Source organism: Quercus suber, unplaced genomic scaffold, assembly GCF_002906115.3.
Source record: "Quercus suber isolate HL8 unplaced genomic scaffold, Cork oak 2.0 scaffold_522, whole genome shotgun sequence".
NCBI lineage: Eukaryota > Viridiplantae > Streptophyta > Magnoliopsida > Fagales > Fagaceae > Quercus > Quercus suber.
The window spans coordinates 476,326-499,930 of NW_027069971.1; the positions used below are offsets into that span (position 1 = coordinate 476,326).

Consider the following 23,605-nt stretch of genomic DNA (forward strand, 5'->3'; position numbering starts at 1 on the left):
ATAGAGAAGAATGCGTATTCTCTCTTATCCATTCCATTCCCTCCCACTTAAACTCCCAAACAACGGAAGGAATGAATATTTTAAAATTATTATTTTCATTCATTTTCATTTCATTTTCCCAAACGAGAACTAAAACTCCCAAAATACTCATATATTCAACTTTTTATTTTAAAATAGGGGTTTGATAGTAATATTGTCATAAAATGATTACATTTCATTCCTTCTATGTTACTCCCAAATAAGATTACTTACATTTCATTCATTTTCATTCTTTTATTTTAAAACATCTAATCAAGGTTACTTAATTTCATTATATTCCTTTCTTTTCTATTTCTTTCCCTTACTTAAATACATTTCATTCCATTTGTTTCAATTCCCTTATGATAATTCCATTTCATTCCTTTATAAACTCCCAAACAAAGCCTACGATCATCTTTAAATTTTGTAAGTATGGAGAATATGTGAAGATAATGTAATATAGTGGTAGATTTATCCAAATTCACATCTAATTAAAAATATTTGGAGGTAGAACATTGCTTAAAGTTGCACTAGGTTTAAGTTGCACCAGGTTTAAGTTGAACTCAACCTTCTAGATATATATATATATATATATACTTTTCCAGGAGCTATGATACCAGTAACCATAATTCAGAAAGTTCAAATCATAGAGAATAATTTTAATATAAGGCCTGATAATCTCATAATGAAACTCAGCCTCCACTTTGCCTTCACACAATTATGTCGAGAAATTTTTTTATTGAAGCTGTTTGTATTGCTAATTGGAACTTATTTAGTGCCACAACTGTCCCCTGCTTAAGAAGACAGGTTGAGGAGTCACCCAAGTAAATGACCTATTCTTATGATTGCCATTTACATTACCACCTCGGTAGATTGAGGAGGATTTTTTTTTTGTACGTCATTAAAATTCACATTTTAGGCTGATTTGAATTGGCGGTAACACACACAACTAACATTTTAGTAGCCTACTCTAGTCCCAAGTAACTTTAGGCTTGATTTGATATCATCATTGCAAAATGAAATTAATTGAAATGGGTTTATCATTTGTGAAAATGTATTAGTTTCTATCACTATGGCTTCGACGTTGGGTCCAGAATTTTCCTTAACATGTAAAAAATTAAAAATTAGCAACTTCTGATCACCTTCTGACTTCATAGATTTATGGGGACTAGGGCCCTAATTTTTTTTTTAAAAAAAATTTCTGTCACTTAATTTAATTTTCAATCTAATTGCATTACAAGTTGACAAATAAACATGTTAGAGATCTACATGTTCCCTAGATTCAAATCCTGGTTGTATTTCTAATATTCTAATGCCTACACGTGTCTCTTACCCAATTCCCCCTATTCCACAGACAACCCCATTAGACCGAAAGTACAAAATTGAATAAATTATATTTGGAATCAAACAAAGAGAAATTTCCATCAAACCACACGAGCATGGGATCAGCTTTTAATGCAAACCGCCCTATATATAGCGCCCAAATCCAATGTCTACCTTCATACCCTCAAAGAGAAAAAGCATCTCTAATAACCCCCCAATCCCATATACTAAAAATGGCTCAATTTCTATTGCTTTACTTGATTTTAACAGAAGCTTTTTTTGTTCTAGCCTTGGCCAGTGAAAAGAGTCAGACTATGGTCCAGCCTAATGGATCACCAACCTTAAATCCACCAGCTCCAGGTCCATCCAATGGTGAAAATTTGTGTAATACAGAAGCACCCAGAACTAGAAAACTTGGAAAGCACCATCCTAAAATGTTGAAGTCATATGGTGAAAATGTTATCAGCCCAAGCCCAACAGAAGCACCTCAAACAGTTGAGAAAATGCACTCTACAGAAGAATCCAGTTCTTCGATTCAAACAAGTCCAATTGATCCAAACAATCAAGAAAATGTGAGTGATCAAGGGCAGGGGATCCTCCCAAGAAAGCAGCATCACTCTGTGGATAAGTCAATTGCTGGAGGTGGTGTAATACTTCTCCAGGTCCATCCAATGGTGAAAATTTGTGTAATACAGAAGCACCCAGAACTAGAAAACTTGGAAAGCACCATCCTAAAATGTTGAAGTCATATGGTGAAAATGTTATCAGCCCAAGCCCAACAGAAGCACCTCAAACAGTTGAGAAAATGCACTCTACAGAAGAATCCAGTTCTTCGATTCAAACAAGTCCAATTGATCCAAACAATCAAGAAAATGTGAGTGATCAAGGGCAGGGGATCCTCCCAAGAAAGCAGCATCACTCTGTGGATAAGTCAATTGCTGGAGGTGGTGTAATACTGGGGGGGCTAGCCACAACTTTCTTAGTGGCAGTTTTTTGTTACATAAGAGCTACTGGAAGACACAAGGACAAGGCAGTAGCAGAGACTGTTGCTTAAATTACCAGTAATATATTGACTATCGTATACATATCACATATGGGTCTTGTTATAGAAGTTACCCTCTTTTGGTTAAAAGTGTAAAGAAATCTATATATAGTACATGATTTGCAAGCTACATTAGTGAAGATTGAAATGATTTTTTCTTTTTCTTTTTAATTGACTCCTTAACTTTGATGGAATCATTTAAATAACTTGGTGCAGGCTTTGCTCTAGTTGACCAATTGACATAGTTACACTCGCCATGATAATGTGCATTGCACTTTTCAATATAAACCATTTTCAGAACAACTCGTTTCAAGTGATTTTACCTTATTTTTAAGCCTTTTTGAGTTCGATCAAGGGAGCAAGGGACCAATATTTTTTTAGTTTTCCTACATCTTTTGGGGGATGGTGGAGTTCAAAATCCAATGGTCAAGAAGATGTTGCATTAAAGTTTAGCTAAACCTTGGGTTCATGCTATTGAAAGATTTGAGTAAGTGAAAGTAAATCTAGTATTACAAGAAAATCTACGTTCTCACACCACCTGTTTTTGTTTTTGAGTTGCGTTAGGTCCTGATATTGTTGGGCCAATAAAAGAACTTTTAAGTAAACTTTGGCCCAGGATTTACATAAACATAAACATGACAAATCCGAAGCTAATGTGCCCCCTTCAGGGCTCTGGCCCTTTCTTTATATCTCTGAAATCCACCTAAATGGGCTTGAGGTTGGTGTTGGGCTTTTAACCGACCAAACACAGCGATGAAAATAAGCGAGACCGATTTGTCTTGCAACGCAAGATATGTATTCTATGAACTTTTTAGAGTCTCTAGATTGAACCGCGAAACCTCACCTTTTTATTATTGTTCTCTTTCTTCCTCAAAAGCAAAACTTTTCTTGTTGGTAACTGGTACCAAGTAACACTAACTAAACTCCTCTGAAAAGAAGAAGAAGTGTTGTATAACATGGCGACCGACAAGACGGTGATGGCGGTGATCAGAGCAGCGAGACCCTCGTTCCGCAACATCTACGACAAGATTGCCTTTGCCGTACACGCCACCTTCCTGGCCTCCGGCCATGTTCTCATCGCCACCGGTCCCCCTGCCTTCTCCGACAACGCCCTCTCCTCTACTTCCACCGGTACGCACACTTCCTCTCTCTCTCTCTCGATTTTTTTTCTTCTAAATTATAGGTTTGAATGATTAAAGAAAAGCAAAACGACTCGTCGTTTGGGGTTTGTGTGTGCGCAGATGAGGTGGGTATCCAGGATTGGAACGAGCAAGAAGACGAGTACGCCTTCGTGTACATAAACCCAGAAAAGGATTCGAAGAAAGTGCTGGTCAAGTGCCTTGTCATCAACGACAAGTTTCTCGTTGATGCTCTCCCTGAGGGGGCTCCCGAGCCTCTACATCTTGAAATTAAGTATGTTCTCTCTGCTTTTTCAATTGGGTTGGGTTTTTTTTTTTTTTTTTTGGTAAATATTCAATTGCGAATATGGGATGTTAAATTTCAGTCCTGAGGACTATGTTGGTGGAAATGGGGGCACCAATTATTCTACGCAATATAAGAATCTGGAGGGTCTCGTGAAGACTCTTGATACTCAACTTCTGTCTAAATTGTATGCTTCTCCACAACCTCCTCCAAGGTATTTGATCTTAACCTTTCTCAGAGATTATCTGTACATTAATGTAATGTTAGATTCATATGAGCATTTGAGACAGTTCCTGATTTGAACATTGTTTATTTGCTTATTTATGTGTTTTTTCTAAAATAAATTAGTCATTGATTTATATATAATTGCCTTGTTGAAGAAAAAACCAACACTTTTAAATGTTCACGATGATGGATACAAAGGGTCTTGAAAAATTACATGGCAAAGCTAAGAGAATCATGAAATTCTGAAACATAGGTACAATGATTAAACTTCCAAACCCGAGACCACTCAAACAGGTTGCGAATCAATAATGATTTCAACTGTTTTTGGGATCTTTTGACATACTGGAATGTGCGAGAACTGCGCTCCTTCCATGCTAACCACCTTAAACAAGATTACACTAAATTCTAAATATCTGAGGAGTTGCTTGTCAAACCAATTCCTTCACCCAAATAATAAGGATGAAATCATCATTGGCATTACCCAGTGAACTTCAAACATAGGGAAAACTTTACGCCACAAGGCATAAGTAAAATCATAGTGAAGCAATAAATGACTCACTATTTCCCCACTATACTTAAACAACACCAACCCATAAAGAGATACCCTTCTTATTGAAAATTATCAATGGTAAGGATTTCATCCCAAGCGGAAGTCTACATTAAAAAAGAAACCCTCTTTGGAGATTTAACATGCCATATGCTCTTCCAAGGAAAGGGAATACCACCTGTACAATGAATAGCCTTATAGAACAAGTGCACATCAAAGGTACCATTCCCATTTAAAGACCGTCTCATCCTATCTCCCCCCTCCTCATTAGGTACCAGAGAGTAAATATGGGTAAATAATGAGGTCACTGAATCCAGTTCCCAATCATGCACCTTGTTGCGGAAGTTAATTTTCCAATTCCTTCCCTCACCACTTGCATTGGGGTTCAACAATTCATCCACTGAGGCTTCCTTGTCAACATAACAAGCAAACAAGACCGGATACAACTCCTTTAAAGGCGTGTGGCAACACCACGAGTCATGCCAAAACCTAGCTTGAGCACCATCACCAACATCAAAAGTCACATGTTGTAAAAAAGTCTACCAGCCCATTTTGATTCTCCTCCAAAGGCTACAACCATGCAATCCTTGACTTGCTTTTGTGCAACATCCACCCCATTCTTCACCATATTTTGAAGCTACAACCTGGTGCCACAAATGTGTAGTTTCAGTCCAAACCTCCTTAAGCACTTCCCCAATAGAGCTTGATTGAAGCTTCCAATTTTCTTAATTCCCAAACCTCCCACCTCAACAGGGGAACAAACCTTGTCCTAAGCCACTAATGTGCATTTAAATTCTGCATCTGTTGAACCCCACAAGAAATTTCTGTGAATTCTTTCCAGCCTGTCAACAACAAATCTGGGAATAGAGAGGAAAGAGAGATAATATGTTGGCAGACTTGAGAGCATGCTCTTCAAGAGAGTAAGTCTCACGCCCTTGGATAGATAAAGTCTCTTCCACCCAGAGAATCTCCTCTCCATCTTTTCCAAGATAGGATTCCATACAGAAGTGGCTTTGAATGGAGCACCTAATGGCATCTCCAAATATGTTGTAGGCAATATTTATCTAATAAAAAAAAATGTCATAGGCAATGAACCAATACAACATAAAATGTTTGCCAATTCAACCAACTTATCAACCTCCCCTGTTGGAACCACTTCTGTTTTAGCCCGATTAACTTTCAAGCCTGTCACAGCTTCAAAGAAAATGAGAATGATCAGTGCTTATTATTTAGAAAATGTGTAATAAAGGGTGGTTGGCAATAGAAATGAAGATGTTCAAGTGCAAAAGCCACATTGGTTGCTACATTCAATCTCTTCATTAAGTTCAAGTCCCTCTGGTGGGGAGCCTGTTCTTCTACATGCAGCCACTTTTCAAGACTCCCATTAGGCATTAAGTCATATACAAGAGCTTTGAAATCATTGTCTCTAAATTCAACACTTAAGCATGAAGTTATGATCTTCACTAGATTCTGATGTCGAATGTTTCTAAAGGCTTTAAATTCTGCCATGAAGCTCTTTGATGCTTCTTGTTTTGAAGATTAAGTACCTTGATTGCAACTTCTATTCCATCTCCATCTAAAATTCCCTTGAACACAGAACCATAACTCCCCTGGCCAATTAAATTGTTTGGTGAAAACCCTTCTGTTGCTTTGAACAACTGCAAAGGATGGTAGAAAAAAGTACAATAACACATGTAACCCCAACAAGTACAGGTACTATTTCTTTCAGCAATATGAAACTCCTGTGTCTCTGAGTGGGTTTGGCAGGACATACTGATAGCTGAAATGCTCATATACCACCATAAAGTATACTGTTTACAATGACTAACACTGCACTTGAATTCCTAAATATGCCTTCCATTGGTACTTCACCATCAAGATTGTTGAAAGTCAAATTTAGATAATGCAAAAGAGAAAAATTATCAAAGTATAGAGCGATATTACCTGTCAAGTTATTATGTGAGAGATCTAGGACTCAGAGATCAGTAAGATTACTCAAAGATTGGGGAATGTTTCCACCAAAGAAGTTGTTGTGCATTTAAAGTTGTTCTAAGGTCAAACAATTTCCAACATTATTAGGAATCTCACCAGAGAATAAGTTGTTAGAGATATACAGCTCCACAAGAGTTTTTAGATTTCCGATTTCTAGTGGTAAAGGACCACTCAGAAAATATTTTTAGCCAAGTCCAAGGAAATGGACCGAAAATGAAGATTAAGAATTTGCTTGGGAATGCTACCATTTAGACCATTCTGAGAAAGGTTCAATAGTTGTAAAATTTGAAAATTCCCCAAAGTTTTGGGTATATAGCCTTTTAAATTGTAATTATAGTAATTTTACCAAGGGAGGGAGGAATCTGTCCTGTAATTCTATTTCTAGACAACACCAGCAACTGCAGGCTCTTTAGTTTTCCAATACCACTCGGGATTGTACCAACAAGAGCATTGCTTCCTATTCCCAGTATACTTATGTTAACAAGGTTCTCAACCCCAATAGGAATACTTCCATATGTTCGATTCCCTCAATTAATAAAGTATTTAAGTTGGGATGCAAGATTGACAATGGAGTTGGGCAATACACCTCCAAAATAATTATCGTCTAATCCCAACCTTGAAGCATCGCAACAAAAGAATGGTGTCATCAGCAAATAAAAGATGGGAAATACTCCAACCTTCAGCCATATTAGATCCCACTTGAAAGACATGGATAAAAGCATACATCTCAGTATTCTTCAACATCCTACACAAAACCTCCATAATAAGAAGTAATAATAATAGTGATAGCGTGTTTCCTCCTCAAACCCCATGAACTACTAGAAAAATCAGCTGGGGAACCATTAACAAGAACAAAAAACCGAATAGTAGAAATACAAGCTCTCATCCGCTTGACCCACTTTTCCCCAAAGCCCGTCCTATTCAATAAATAGAACAAAGAATCCCAACTCACATGATCATAAGCTTTCCCAATATCTAGCTTGCAAATCACCCCCAAGACATGGCTCTTCGCTCTACTATCAAGGCATTCAATTGTGATAAGCACTGAATCCAAAATCTGTCGTCTATCTTACAAAGGAATTTTGAGTCTCTGATATGAGTTTATCCAACACCCCCCCTCATTCTATTAGCCCACAGGCCCAACACCTTCGCCAATAATTTGTAGATGCCACCAATCAGGCTAATGGGGTGAAAATCCCTTATATTGATGGCATTAATTCCTTTTAAGGAGGAGGCATTAAGGGATTTTTCAAAACACAACTTCTATGGAAATCACCAAATTTAACAGTTGTTGTGTTAGTTGTTTTACTTGTTCCTATTTTATTCGGTCTAATTGTTGGTTCTGTTCCTAGTTTTAAGTCAATGAATGTTGAAAGGAGATGTATAAAATAAACAAGACATCTGAATAAAGACAATTTTCTGTGTTTGGAGGTTGTGCTCCCTCGAAGCAGTCCACATTTCACTTCATCTCAATTTCCTTAGTTTCCAAAATAAAGACAATTTTCTTTGCTGAAGTATCAAATAATTTGTGATTGTTTATATATAACTTGATCAGGGATTTAATTTTATTTGACTTGAGATGTGGCTTTTCATTTTGAACCCTGAAAAAGATAAAAGTATTTCTTAACAACAATGCTCATCCTATGATTTACCATTTATGATTATTTTCCTTTCTGCTCTGCAGTTCAGAGACCAGTGAAACATCAAGCAGGAATGTAAACATTGATGTTCCAATTGGCGGACCTTCAAGCCCTCAAACCCATCCTTCAGGGTCTCTCTCTCTCTCTCTCTCTCCCTCTCTCTCTCCCTCTCATTGATAATTTGAATAGCCAATTTTACAATGTGTATGTGGTCCAATACATAATTGTCATACATTTATTAGTGTGAACTTTTTTTTGGGCAACTGCAGTTAGGGTAGGGTCTTTCTAATAAATACTTCACATACTGTAGAAACTTAGTTTCTGAATGTTGAACAAATTCTGTGACACTGACCCGGACTTTGTGGTGGTGGGTCTATTCTTTGGATTCAATAGGCATAGAAGGGCTTAGGTGGTGTCTGAGTTTGTCAATATCATTACACCAATCATGCCATTTCAGCCTACAAATTTTACATTTTGTAATGGCTAGTTGTTTCCCTTCTCTGCGCACGTTCCGCTTTTACAGTACAGGATTTTCTACATTATTCTTTTCACAAAAGAAATTTAATAATATCTTTTTTGTTTCTGTTTGTGGGTATTTTACCATTAACCTTTAGCAAATGAAACTTGTTTTATTTTTATAGAGGAGCTAGAGTAGTGCTGTTTAATGTGATAAGTATTATAGTTTAGCAAAAAAAAAAAAAAAAAATTATATGTTAATGTAGCACATAGGTTATGCTACATTCACTTATAAGGGATTGAATTTCCTTTGCTGATGATTATGTTTTGCTCCAGAATCCTGTCATAACGCATATTATCTGTTGGACCCTATCATGTTAAAATGCTGATTTGTAGCCTAAACAGTTTCCTTGATGACTGTGGTTTTACAGTCCCTGAATTAAAATTAATGTTTATATAATTACTCATCAAAGTATGAGGCTAATTAAATGTGTTTGGTGTGCTTTGTAGAATCATTTATCCTCCTGTTTATCCTAGTGGTGTTAGTGATATTTTTCCCAGTCCCGGTGCTGGAATGTACCCAACCCGGTATTTTTCCTTCACAAATCTTTGTTGGTCATTGCTGACCTTTTTGGTTGTTGCATTTCTCATATTGTTTATATGTAAATTTCTTTTGATTGTCCTCAGGCCTGGCTTTGGAACTGGTGGTGGGAGCATGTATCTAGGTTCGTACAACGAGGCATTCTTCTCCCCCCCCCCCCCCCCCCCCCCCCNGCTATCATACTGCCAAGTTCTAATTGTAATTGGTTTTTTTAAACAGGGGTGTTCCTCCAGGTGCTCGTTTTGATCCCTATGGCCCACCTGGTGTCCCCGGTTTTGAGCCAAATCGATTTACAAGGTACATTAAAAATTTAAATTCACCACAATAACTGAGTAATTCTCCGAAGTTTTATGATTAAAACCGAACCTTGTTTCCTTAATCATGTGAAATACATTGATAATGCTGGATTTCAATGTGATAGGTGGTTTAGAAGATATCAGTTTAATTCCTGACCTAGATTCAAGTTTCCCAATGAGTTAGAGGGTGGAAATGGGATTGGGGTGATTTCTGACTTTGTCCCTAATACTGTTTTTTTTTTTTTTTTTTTGGGCGTGATCTAATTGGAGTTGGACATATTTTCACCTGGTTTTCACATTAGCTACCATTAGACAGTTGAATTATATGAAATACTTCTTCTGTTTTTCATAGATATTCTTAAAGCCTATGTTACCGTTCTCCCAAAATAAAAGAAGAAGAAAAAAAACTCTATTTTACCAAAAGCTGAAAGTTAATTGCTTTTTGTACGAAGTTTTGGGCTGAAGCATGTTTTCCATCTATTTATTACATTACATTGGGAAGTTTGTATGACCCAGGGAGGGATAAATTTACCGTGTATCTTCAGCCAAAGGAAAAATAAAAAAATAACAAAATTGAAGAACATGAAATTAAAAGATAAATTGCCTAGGAGTCAGCACTTAGGCCTATTTGGAGTCAGCACCAAGTAAAGAGAGAACATCTAGGTGTGATACCTAGGGATAACTTGAGTCGGCACTAGTCCATTGGAAAAATTCAAAGAGAAATTGTAGTCATCAATCAAACTGTAATCTCTCCGTAGGGGTACAATATTGTACTTATATAGGCTACTAAACTAAACCCTAATTCTGACTTGGAAAACCCAATTATTTGAGTTACAGAAATAGACTTTACTGGTGGAAATAAAATACTAAAACTTAATTAATTACTAAGACTTATAATAAATTACAATTGACCAATAAAAATACAATGGACTCCAAAATTTAATAATTAGCCAAGAGCCTTTTAGTTTAACTTGCACCTCCCCACCCCAACTATTGAATTTAAGAAAATAAAATGTAATGATATTAAATTAAAATAAATATTTATTTGAACTTTTTCTTCATAGTTTCTTGTGCCAGCCTATGCTTATAGGAAGTACAGGGCTCTAGGAGCATTCCGAGTTTAATTATCCCATTGCAGGGTGTTCGTGTTTGTATAATACAGGATTTGATATTACTGCTTTAGTATGCTTTTTTTATTTTTATTTTTTATTTTATTTTATAATTCAATAGTTACAACAGTTAGTATGCATTTGAGTGCACACGTTGGTGGTTTAAGGGAGACATGCACGACAATATAAATCTGACAGCAGATTCCAAAGCCACCAAATTGAACACCTCCCATTTTTTTCTATCTGGCAATATATATGTTGGCCTGATCCACTTGCTGAACTGGGTTAAAGGCACCTGGTGAATTTTCTGGGCGTGACTGGTAATGAACTTGAAACAGTTACATGAATTTTTAAGTACTTTGCCTCGCGTTTTGTAAATGTATAGTTGTATACAACTGGCCTATGGGCTGACTTATCATAGTATGTGGGATTTGACATTGATAGGTTAAGGTTAGAGGGGTTTTCTATCTAAATGATATGTTGGAATTGAGTGTGTTCTGGGGTACATAAATTAGGGCAATGCAGCACTAAATCGGAACCTGTAGTAGCAACAACAAGCATTTAACATAATTCCTTTCTGTTTCTTTCAGAGACCCGCGGAGACCTGGGAGAGGGACACATCCAGACTTAGAACATTTTGGGGGCGGTTCAGATTTCATTTAGCTATGAGAGAGCACTCTTTCAATAAACTTTGTTTTCTTGCGACACTTTCCTTTCAAGAGAACTTGACCATAACCTTTCTTTTCTTTGGGGGGGCGCTAAGACACTGTATATATGTTATTAAGTTTTTTTTTTGGGTGAAATATATGTTATTAAAGATATTGGAGCGAATGTGGTGTAATGTTCAATAGTTCGCTTTTTTTTTTTTTTTTTTTTTTTTTTTAAACTTTCGAGAATTTTTTTTTCATGTGTATAGATGGTTTTAAATTTTAGTATGTGTCCAAAATCCAAATCCATTCAGCAATAAATAAGCAAATAGCGTGCGTCCAAAATTTATGTTTGGATAGACTTGAAACTCAAGTTATTTTCACTGCAGCTTATATAGTATTTTCAATAAATAATCACATGAATACAACAATAGATCTTGAGTGGTAGGGATCTCATCAAACTAGACCTGCCAGCCTAAGCAATCAAGACGGATATTGGGTTTTAGTATTTTTAGACTTGATTTCCTCTTATCCTAGAGGCCACTAGAGGGAAAATGTTTATTAAGTTTTTGACCCAAATTCAGCTCAGCACATCCTCAAAAATCAAAATGCACTTTTATCAAAATCCACAAGACTCTAATGGTCTGTTTGGATCCCTTGGACTTGCATTTGGATTTAGATTTGAGGGGGTCAAATTCAAATTCCTTGTTTGGGTAAGTTAAAAGAAATGGATTTGAATTGGTTCCAAATCCAACTAGAATTTGATAGACCCAAATTCATAGAGTTCAAATTCCATCACACACGGTGGAAATTGGAGGACTCTCATGCACGTTGTGCTCTATTTCTCTCTCGGCTCATTTCTCTTCGTGTCTCTCTTTCTAGCGACAACTCACAAGCTCTTCTCTCTCTCTCTCTCTTGGCAACTTCAAGTTTGTTTTCTCAACTCTTATAACGTATCTTCTTCTTTAACCTCTCTAATTCTCTCTTTCTACTAAATTTAAGGCTGTGTTTAGTTCTCGTAAAATATTTTCCGGAAAATAGCTATTTTCTGGAAATGCTATTTTTCGAAAAAGGAAAATATTTTTAAGTGTTTGGTTGTATTATGAAAATTGTTGTAGAAAATATTTTCATGTGTTTGGTTCTATTCTGAAAATACTATTTTCCTACAAATTTTTCATATTTTCTCAGCTATTTTCTCAGCATCCAAACAAATTTTATTGCAAAAAATTTTAAAATCACAGCCAAATCTCAATCCACAGCCAAATTTTATGATAGAAAATTACAGAAAATGAAATAATCACAGCCAAATTTTTCTCAGCCAAATCACACCATCACAACAACAACAAAAATAAAAAATCACATAGGAACCAAGCGAGTTGAAGGTCGAAGGTCGAAGGTCGAAGATCGGTGGGTCGAAGGTTTGGGTCGAAGGCAAGAACGCGCGGCGGAGGCGAGATCAAAGGCAAGATCGATCGGCGTGATGCTCAGGGTTCGCCGGTGACGAGACTGGTGCGATTTGGTGCGTGCGATCGTCGGACTGGAGCTCGAGGTTTGTTGGCGACGACGAAGGCGTGATCGTCGGACTGGTGCGTGCGATCTTCTCTCTCTCTCTCTCTCTCTCTCTCTCTCTCTCCGGAAGTCATTTGAAGTGAAAATAGGAATGGAAATGGTTTTACAGGATTTTTAGGTTATTTTCCGGTCAAAGGGGAAATGGTTTGAAGTTGACTGAATTTTCCAAATCAACCAAACACTCCAATTTTACGGAAATGCTTTTCCAGAAGTGGTTTGAAGCCAAACCAAACGCAGCCTAAATCCCAAAGGCTGTGAGATTTATTTGATTTATTTGTGGGTTTGTTTGGCTTTCATTTGATCTGTTTGTGGGTATTGTTTGATTTGTTTATGCATCTTGTTTCATGGTATTTTCAATGATTTATTTTGGGTTTGTCTTTATTTTCTAGTTGTATTTTCGTTTGTGAGATGCAAATTATGTGTTTGATGAAATGCTTCTATGAACAATCTATGAGTTGTGAAGTAATAAGTGAGAAAATATTCATTTGAAATAATGTAAAGAAAGTTCATAATTGCTAGTATAGAGTTCTTGCTATAGGCCTTTTTATGTTTAGTTCAAACTGTAACTAGAAGTTGTCATTAAAAAGATCTATAATAACATCAAGTGGAAGGTGTTTCAGTTGCTCTGTTTAAAATTTGATTTTTCTAAATACGTTTATGGTACCGGTCAACATTGAATTCATTTTCTAAGCTGCCTTCGAGGTTGGGAACATAATTTTGCTACCTTCTCATTTTATGCTGGGAATTAGAATTCAAAGGTAACCTTAAATATAAAGGTTGCACATGTATAATCTAACCTTTGGCTTTAAATGTAGATGGTCATCATGAATGTCATAACATAATAAATAAGTAACAAATATAATTCCAATCACGTTTGAGATTTTGAATGTTGTGAAAAAAGACCCATGCATTTGGGTGTCCTCTTTAGTTGATATAAAACATTTTAGTTGTCAATAGCTGGTAAGATATTTTTTTAGTTGGCTATGACTAAAAATATTTAGCCATTATCTTGTCAATTCGATTATCAATATTACCTCATGTATTTAAAAAAATGTAGAAGGATTAAGAAAAATAATAAAATAATTTATTTATTGATCTTAAATTCAAATCCAATTTTAGGCATCTAAACAATGGATTTCAAATGATGAATTTTAAATCCTTCATTGTTTAAAAAGACCTAAACAAGAAATTTTAAAATTAAGGGATTTCAAATCAAAGACATTTTAAATTAATGGATTTCAAATCCAAATCCAAATCCAAATGTTGCCATCCAAACACAACCTAAGTACATTTGGATCCGAAGTACCTAATTTCTCAATGATATAATGCTTATCTGATTGAGCAACAAAGATCAGTTCCATGATAGTGCCCTTCTATAAAAAGCATATTGGAAGGCACTATGGAGGCTTGCCCTTAACTTTAGGATAGTTTTACATATACTCCTAAACATTTATTTTAGTCAATTTAATACTTTTACAAATAAACTCAACTTTTTATTTTAGTTAATTTAGAACATATATTTTGGTATTGTAAACACTAGACCCTTTTAACTCTTATGTTGTGGAAAGACCCCTTCATTTTTTATTATTTATTTTATATATATTGATTTAGTGCAAAAATAGGTTAAAGATAAAGTTAAGGGGGTTAATTTGCTACTATACCAAAGTTTATAGTGTGTGTTTGGGATGTGATTATAAGCTAGTTTTTTTTTTCTTCTTCCAGATTTTCTATTATTTGAGTCCCACGTGGTTTTTGTAAAAAAGAAACTTATTTTTTTGCTTCGGTTGCTTATTGCCCAACCAACCAGGTACTGTTTGTAGGTCCCACTCTAATGTTTTTGGTAAAAAAAAAAAAAACTAGGTACAAGTAAACTGTTTGCAGATCTCACCCTATGATTTTTGCTCAAAATGTAGGTCCCACTCTAATGTTTTTGGTTAAAAAAAAAAAAAAAAAAAACTAGGTACAAGTAAACTGTTTGCAGATCTCACCCTATGATTTTTGCTCAAAATGCTAAGCACATTTAGCTTATTGTGGGTCTTACTCTCCTTTTCATCATCATCATATAAAAAAAAAAAAAAAAAAAAAAAAACCTAGACAAACTGTTTCTAAACATTTAACTAAAATAAAAGTTTGGAGGATACTACCCAGAGTTTAACTACCAAGTTCGGGATGGATTTGAAGCTAAACATTATCTCTACAAAAGTAACTTTATTCTAAGTTGAAGGTTCCACTTGAAGACATATGTAAGAATAAATTGTCCTATAATAACGTATTCATTTGATAACTTCATATATGTAATGGTTGAATAAGATGTTACATTTCCTTAAAACATTGGTTAATGGAGGAGTAAGTTTCTTAAGTAACTCTAACTTTGATAGGCAATTGGAGATTATACGTGCAAGGAATTTGGTCATCTCTCTACCTATAAAAGTGACTACCTCATCACTGACATTGAATATTAAAAGAGAAAAAAGGGTCAAGAAAGAGAAACCAATTCTATAAGAATTAAGTACATTTTATACTAAGATTTGATCTTAAGAAAATTTTAGCAATAGATCAGAGTAAGCTTTATAATTAATTTTTGTAGTTGTGAAATCATGATAATTCAAAATCCTAGAATTTATATTATGGTTGTTTATTATCTAACAACATAAAGAAAATATTCACAACATAAACTACACAATGTAATGCAATCTTTGAATCTGTGGAACAACTCTTCATTGAGTGCCCCGTATCGAAAATTGTGTGTTCAAATTCACCTTGATCGTTTCTTAAAAAAATAAAAATAAAAAATCACCTTGTTAGAAACTCAGAAATCAGAATCAATAGATGAGAAAGCATAACCAACTTGATTCAGTGCTAGTTGTCCTTCAAATTAAAACAATTTACTGGCATCGCAAATGGTCGTGAGTCAGGATTAGCCAATATTATTTTAGAGGATGGTGCATTGAATCAATTTGTATGTAATACAGCCCCTTTAAAGTCCATCAAATTCTCCTCGATGCTCTATTGAAGTCCTCATCAGAGACACCAAAAGATCTTGTCTTTTGGTATTTGTTCAATGAAGTATTATTTAGCAAAAACAAAAAGAAAAAAGTTCAAAAATAAGCATTTGATTGTGCTTGAAATCAAAATACTTTCCAATTTTACCTTTGTCCTTCTGTTTTTTGGCAATGTATTAAAATAATTGAATATTTTGCTTTAATTTGTGACATGCGAAAATACTTGAGAGAATTAGTATTTTTTTTTCTCTTTTGGGGGAGAAAAAAGATAGATGGGTTGAGACATTGATTTGGTTTGGAAATGTGAGTGAAAACCTGAAAAGAAGAATATTAATTATTCTAATATTGTTTGAGAGAGGAATTTCATAGTCGTCCTGCTGATTTGGACAGAAGAAATCAAAAGAGGATAAATAAAGAAATAGATAAAACTACTGAAACTTGTGTGTTAGCTTTTTAGTGCATGTGGATTGACTGTACATATGTTACTAAACTAGACTACAATACACTATAAGAAACCAACACAGCTTGGGGATGTAGCTCAGATGGTAGAGCGCTCGCTTAGCATGCGAGAGGTACGGGGATCGATACCCCGCATCTCCACTGCTGTTTTCTCATTTTTGGACTTGCCAAGTATTAGAAATAATCGACTAAGTAGGCAAAAGTGGGCTGAAATAGCATCGCCGTGGGCGTGCCGGAGTGGTTATCGGGCATGACTAGAAATCATGTGGGCTCTGCCCGCGCAGGTTCGAATCCTGCCGCTCACGTTTCCATTAAATTAAATTTTTATTTTTATATTTTTAAATCCTCTGATGAACCCAAAGTTCAAGTTCTTAAAGATTATAGCCACAAACCAAGAATCATTAGCAAACCACAAATTGTGTGACATACGTTTTGAGTGGTGGATTTGTCTGGCAAAGTGAACATAGTTCCAGGTTAATTAAGAGCTCCTGCAAACTGAACTTGTTGTAAGGATAAGGTTAAATTAACTTAATCAATAGCTACGGCCTACCGTGTGCAATTTACTTAAGACAAAGACTGCCTATGGTTTATATTTGTATATATCTAGTGACTAGTACTTCGGAAGCAACATACTACAAAGTAATCTTTTCTTTTTTTTAAGAAGTACATAGTAATCTATAGACGAGTGGGTGGTTGGGTTAATTTTTTTTTAAGGGTGTCAAATGGGTGGGTTTGGATTTTTATTTATTTATTTATTTATTGAGATCATATCTTTAGTTGGACAGAACTTCATATTCTTTAGTACAATCCTTGCTTCTGTGACTCAAAATATGCGTAGTTAATTATTGCTTGACGTTTTTGTCCTTGGTTGACGAAGACTTGGGGACTATAATATGCATTATTAGAGCACAGAGGGACCCATGTGATGCACTCAAAATGATGTGTTTTCTTACCATCCATGGAAATTCCATGGATGGTATGAACACATCATTTGTTTTGGTGGAAAATTTACTAGAAATTTCACCACGAGGAAAAAAATTTCTAGGTGTTTGTTCAAACCCTTTGTTCCCCTCCTAGTTATAGGCTTTAGTCATTAGCTAATCTATCGCTTAACTGCCCTTTTACCCTGGCATAAGGGGAAATGGTAATGGGTTCAATTTCAACGAAGGCCTTGATGACACACCAACACGAAAATACTTAAGAAAAATACGAAAAAGATGCTCTAAAATCAATGATGGCCACTTTCGATGAATCTCATATCGTGAAGTGTGAACAACGCAAAAATTCAAAGGACTCAGATAGAAAGTGAACAAAATGATACAACCACAAAAGGAAAAAGCCAAAAATTCGCTTGTTTATATTTGTCTAGACTATAGAATGATCGTACAAACTACAAAGTAATGAAGTAGTTGGTAGGTCCCGCCTTCCCCACTTGACTTAAAAGTAAAGAGACTTGGGGAAACTTCCACCAAGTACCTCCCCCTATAGAGTCGTAAAGAAGTTGGAAACGTGTGACACGGCCAATTATGTCTTTCTGTGTCTTCTAGAGATAATATCTGTAATATGCTCCAATTATTAAAGCAGAAAATAGCCACCCTTCTAGATTATTCATTATCAACACAACTTTTCCACACTAAAGTAATCCATATATATGTTATCTTCTTTAACTAATATAGAACAGAGGCCTGGGTATTTTCAAAGACATTGCCAGCCTCTGTCTTGTCCTCTGGGCAATGAAATATATGGCATCTGAGGTTTAGTTCTACTCAAATCAATAAACATAAACATATGGGTTCACCTAAGCCACTGCTTCTTCTGCTGTTGCTTATAACAATTGTTTCTACATCACAGAAACCAATAGTTACAGAAGCAAGGCCAATTTCCCAACAAAGTAAGAATTACACTATCTCTCTGTTTTGTTTCCCCTAAAATTTGGTGATTTTCGCTTATATTGTTTAGTATCTTTTGAATTACAGGATTTTCAGAGATTTTCTCGACACTTGGAGTTGCTTGCAAGTGTTGTGATGGCGAAAAAGGTGAATGCAAGAGTACATGGACAGGGTCTTGCTCTAAGCTCCAGTGCCTTCCCTGGAAATTAAACTAGCTTGTTTTACAATGTAATTTTTGTTTTTTGGGGTACGTTGTTGTACATAGTTCAGTGTTCTGTTTACCAACTATATCTATATGATATGCGTTAATCGAATTGGGTTATTTTACTTTCTGTAGTCATTTACAATTTCACATAATGATCACTGCGTTAGCTTAGGAACTAGGAAGTACGCACACCAAACTAGCAGCGTTATTCCTATATGATATTTTTGCCGACGCAACCCGTTAACACGATATCAAGAAGTTAACACGACATCAAGAAGTTAGTAGTAAAGAGTTGAGGCTTAACAGACTGTGCAGTACTACTCACGTTGACACAACTTACTCTTTTAACAAACGCCTCATGTTTGTATTCAACACACGAAACCGTTTGACATGTTTATTAAATGTTATTTTATTAATATATTTTTTAAAATTTTAAGTATATAAATTTATTAGTTATTATATTTTATTTTTTTAACATATTGTAATTTATTATTAGTGATATTGGGATATGTTTTTATTTTGAATAATTATTTATGATACAGTTAATTGTAAGTTTTAAAGTTTTTTTTTAATNGTGTCCACTCCTAGTTATAGGCTTTAGTCATTAGCTAATCTATCGCTTAACTGCCCTTTTACCCTGGCATAAGGGGAAATGGTAATGGGTTCAATTTCAACGAAGGCCTTGATGACACACCAACACGAAAATACTTAAGAAAAATACGAAAAAGATGCTCTAAAATCAATGATGGCCACTTTCGATGAATCTCATATCGTGAAGTGTGAACAACGCAAAAATTCAAAGGACTCAGATAGAAAGTGAACAAAATGATACAACCACAAAAGGAAAAAGCCAAAAATTCGCTTGTTTATATTTGTCTAGACTATAGAATGATCGTACAAACTACAAAGTAATGAAGTAGTTGGTAGGTCCCGCCTTCCCCACTTGACTTAAAAGTAAAGAGACTTGGGGAAACTTCCACCAAGTACCTCCCCCTATAGAGTCGTAAAGAAGTTGGAAACGTGTGACACGGCCAATTATGTCTTTCTGTGTCTTCTAGAGATAATATCTGTAATATGCTCCAATTATTAAAGCAGAAAATAGCCACCCTTCTAGATTATTCATTATCAACACAACTTTTCCACACTAAAGTAATCCATATATATGTTATCTTCTTTAACTAATATAGAACAGAGGCCTGGGTATTTTCAAGACATTGCCAGCCTCTGTCTTGTCCTCTGGGCAATGAAATATATGGCATCTGAGGTTTAGTTCTACTCAAATCAATAAACATAAACATATGGGTTCACCTAAGCCACTGCTTCTTCTGCTGTTGCTTATAACAATTGTTTCTACATCACAGAAACCAATAGTTACAGAAGCAAGGCCAATTTCCCAACAAAGTAAGAATTACACTATCTCTCTGTTTTGTTTCCCCTAAAATTTGGTGATTTTCGCTTATATTGTTTAGTATCTTTTGAATTACAGGATTTTCAGAGATTTTCTCGACACTTGGAGTTGCTTGCAAGTGTTGTGATGGCGAAAAAGGTGAATGCAAGAGTACATGGACAGGGTCTTGCTCTAAGCTCCAGTGCCTTCCCTGGAAATTAAACTAGCTTGTTTTACAATGTAATTTTTGTTTTTTGGGGTACGTTGTTGTACATAGTTCAGTGTTCTGTTTACCAACTATATCTATATGATATGCGTTAATCGAATTGGGTTATTTTACTTTCTGTAGTCATTTACAATTTCACATAATGATCACTGCGTTAGCTTAGGAACTAGGAAGTACGCACACCAAACTAGCAGCGTTATTCCTATATGATATTTTTGCCGACGCAACCCGTTAACACGATATCAAGAAGTTAACACGACATCAAGAAGTTAGTAGTAAAGAGTTGAGGCTTAACAGACTGTGCAGTACTACTCACGTTGACACAACTTACTCTTTTAACAAACGCCTCATGTTTGTATTCAACACACGAAACCGTTTGACATGTTTATTAAATGTTATTTTATTAATATATTTTTTAAAATTTTAAGTATATAAATTTATTAGTTTTATATTTTATTTTTTTAACATATTGTAATTTATTATTAGTGATATTGGGATATGTTTTTATTTTGAATAATTATTTATGATACAGTTATTTGTAAGTTTTAAAGTTTTTTTTTTAATTTTTTTTATTTGTTTGGTTTTTCATAGTTCAAATCAATTGGGTTACTATTAAATATATATATATATATATATATTTTTTTTCACTTTGATAAAGTTTGATAAACGAGTCGACACGACTGAGTTATTTAATAAATATGTTATGTTAGGGTTGAGTAATCTTGACTTGTTTAATAAATGTGTTGGATAGGTGTTGACTTATATAGTTGAATACTTATAAGTCGATATGACGTGAATTTGAAACGCAATCATGAATTGTCACCCATTATTTGATGGTAAATATTTAAGGTAAGACAAAGTTTTTATACAAATTAGGATGTAGTCAATGACTATAACTCTTACTAAAAAAATTAATATAATTACATATTTTGAAAATCTAATTGTTGTTTGCATGTTCTTTACGTTCTCAACGCATATGTTAGAAACTTATTATTTATGCATAATTTCATGTTACAAAAACTTGAAATCTAAACATTTGATTGATGGTATAACTATTGATATTTAATTTTTTAGAAATTTTGTAAGTATAGAGGATAAGGATATAGAAAGAAAATTTTATTCAGTGATAAATTTGTCAAAATTGTATCAAATAAAAAGATATTGAGTGGAGTTGTAGTCATTGAATACAACTTAATTTATAACAAAATGAAACTAACAGCTTCTTAATTAAGTTTTAAGGTAAAGTATATTTTGATTCTTCAACTTTTATTACAGCTTTTATTTCATTTGTCTTCTCACTACATATAAGGCCAGCTCTATATGCTTTTGTCCTAAGACAAAACTCAAATTGTGGCCTTCTATATTTAATTTTTTTAAAGTTACTTATTTAATATTCTTATAAAATTATAGTATTTTATAAATATTTTGAGTTTGAAGTATAAAATCTTCTTTATGGTTCCATTGGTTCATTAAGGTAAAATTTAAGTACAGTATTTAGGAGTTATTCCTTAGGTTTTCCTCTTAAAATTTAGCCATATAGCTACTTAACTAAAAATATACTTCCATCTTATGAGAAAAAGGTCACATGGCTGAATTTTAAGATGGGAACCTAAGGAACAACACTTAAGGTATTATATCTAAATTTTGTTCGATTCATTAAGCCTATGGTTGGTTCCACATTAATTTTTTCATAGTGTAAATATTTTTTGGTGAAAACATTTTCCGGATTAAAAAATATTTTCAAGTGTTTGGTTGCAGTCCTAAAAATGCTTTGAAAAACATTTTTGGATGTTTGGTTGTGTTATGAAAAATGCTATGGAAAACACATTTTCTACTAGTTTTTCACATTTTCTCAGCTTCTAAACAAATATCATAATAGAAAATTCCAATATACACACCTAAAAAAGAAGAAGAAGAAGAAGAAGAAGAAGAAGAGATTTGAACATTCATCAAACCAGAGAGAGAGAGAGAGAGAGAGAGAGAGAGAGAGAGGTTCATGGGTTGGTCAAAGGTTCGATTTGAAAGCAGCGCGATGACGAGCTTAAGGTAGAGACGATGAGATTGGAAGTTCGATCTAAAGGCGGTAACGATGAGAGTGATGTAGAGACAACAAGATCTAGGGGAGGGTGGTCACAATGGTTAGCGTTAGTGGCTGGGTGGTCATAGTGGTCTGATCAGCTCATGGGTGGGTTTCTCGACTAGTCTAATTGGCTATGTGCTCTCTCCTTTGTCTAGTTCAAGCTTTGTGAATATGCTCTCTCTCTCTCTCTGGTTCAAATGAGTGAGTGTGAGTGAGAGGCTAAAAATAAAATGAGGGAAAAAGAAAGTGTATTTCATTTTATACCAAAACCGGCCCTATTTTACAGTCAAAGGGAAAATGATTTCAAGTTAACTGGGTTTTTTAGTCAACCCAAACACTTATAAGATTGTAAAATGTTTACACATAAAGAAGAAGAAGAAGAAGAAGAAGAAGAAGAAGAAGAAGAAGAGATTTGAACATTCATCAAACCAGAGAGAGAGAGAGAGAGAGAGAGAGAGAGAGAGAGAGAGAGGTTCATGGGTTGGTCAAAGGTTCGATTTGAAAGCAGCGCGATGACGAGCTTAAGGTAGAGACGATGAGATTGGAAGTTCGATCTAAAGGCGGTAACGATGAGAGTGATGTAGAGACAACAAGATCTAGGGGAGGGTGGTCACAATGGTTAGCGTTAGTGGCTGGGTGGTCATAGTGGTCTGATCAGCTCATGGGTGGGTTTCTCGACTAGTCTAATTGGCTATGTGCTCTCTCCTTTGTCTAGTTCAAGCTTTGTGAATATGCTCTCTCTCTCTCTCTGGTTCAAATGAGTGAGTGTGAGTGAGAGGCTAAAAATAAAATGAGGGAAAAAGAAAGTGTATTTCATTTTATACCAAAACCGGCCCTATTTTACAGTCAAAGGGAAAATGATTTCAAGTTAACTGGGTTTTTTAGTCAACCCAAACACTTATAAGATTGTAAAATGTTTTCCATAAAATCTTTTCAATCGAACCAAACATGGCCTAACTAAATCAATTGAAGTTAGCACTAAAACAAGGTTTAAACTTGTTGCACACAGAGTGTTTCATATAGTTTTATACACTCCTAAACAACTAAAATCGCAATGAAGTCATGATTTCCAAGTTGAAAATTATGTCACAATTTCTATTGTTTTTGGGAACATGTGTAAAACTGTGTGAAAGACTTTGTGTATAATAAACATGGATCCCGAAAAAATTAGAATTAAGTGCATCAATATTTAGTTAACAAACAAATTATAAAATTATTTGTGAGTGCCATCGAAGCCTCTAAAAGGACAAAAACTACTACACTAGGCCTTTTTTTGGTTGTTGTGAATTCTAGCTAAGTGTAAGCATAGTACAACTACTTAGCTACAAACTAGACACTCAAATTTAGTCTACAGTCCTATAGAAAAAAAATCCATATAGGCTTAAATGAATAAAGTTTCTCTCCAAACTAGTTTGAGGAGAAACCCTTCAAACTCCTCATATATCTTTATATTAAGTGCGAGTTTAGAAA

The 23,605-nt window shown here is 34.8% G+C and overlaps 1 protein-coding gene, 2 long non-coding RNA genes and 2 other non-coding genes across 5 annotated transcripts; all 5 read left to right on the top strand.

Moving 5' to 3' along the window:
• The first annotated feature begins 3,190 nt into the window (after nucleotides 1-3,190).
• LOC111991028 (probable proteasome inhibitor) lies at nucleotides 3,191-11,536 on the top strand. Its single transcript, XM_065763744.1, has 8 exons — nucleotides 3,191-3,514; nucleotides 3,625-3,796; nucleotides 3,888-4,019; nucleotides 8,254-8,340; nucleotides 9,176-9,253; nucleotides 9,353-9,416; nucleotides 9,469-9,563; nucleotides 11,262-11,536. Exons 1-8 carry the CDS (start codon nucleotides 3,340-3,342, stop codon nucleotides 11,332-11,334), a joined length of 876 nt encoding a protein of 291 aa, XP_065619816.1. The 5' UTR covers nucleotides 3,191-3,339; the 3' UTR covers nucleotides 11,335-11,536.
• Nucleotides 11,537-16,416: 4,880 nt separating this feature from the next.
• On the top strand, nucleotides 16,417-16,489 carry TRNAA-AGC (transfer RNA alanine (anticodon AGC)). Its single transcript has one exon. It is a non-coding gene; the product is annotated as a tRNA-Ala (tRNA).
• Nucleotides 16,490-16,571: 82 nt separating this feature from the next.
• Nucleotides 16,572-16,653, top strand: TRNAS-AGA (transfer RNA serine (anticodon AGA)). Its single transcript has one exon. It is a non-coding gene; the product is annotated as a tRNA-Ser (tRNA).
• A 1,471-nt stretch (nucleotides 16,654-18,124) lies between these two features.
• Nucleotides 18,125-18,564, top strand: LOC136063400 (uncharacterized). Its single transcript, XR_010625069.1, has 2 exons — nucleotides 18,125-18,239; nucleotides 18,325-18,564. It is a non-coding gene; the product is annotated as an uncharacterized LOC136063400 (long non-coding RNA).
• Nucleotides 18,565-19,728: 1,164 nt separating this feature from the next.
• Nucleotides 19,729-20,168, top strand: LOC111991081 (uncharacterized). The gene is made up of 2 exons (XR_002880732.2): nucleotides 19,729-19,843; nucleotides 19,929-20,168. It is a non-coding gene; the product is annotated as an uncharacterized LOC111991081 (long non-coding RNA).
• Nucleotides 20,169-23,605: the final 3,437 nt, after the last annotated feature.

What these genes read in the sequence shown, in the direction of transcription:
- LOC111991028 (XM_065763744.1), top strand. Translation starts at nt 3,340, where the DNA reads ATGGCGACCGACAAGACGGTGATGGCGGTGATCAGAGCAGCGAGACCC. An exon ending in TCTCCACAACCTCCTCCAAG is followed by an intron (nt 4,020 to 8,253) that starts GTATTTGATCTT and finishes TCTGCTCTGCAG; the next exon opens with TTCAGAGACCAGTGAAACAT. An exon ending in GCTGGAATGTACCCAACCCG is followed by an intron (nt 9,254 to 9,352) that starts GTATTTTTCCTT and finishes GATTGTCCTCAG; the next exon opens with GCCTGGCTTTGGAACTGGTG.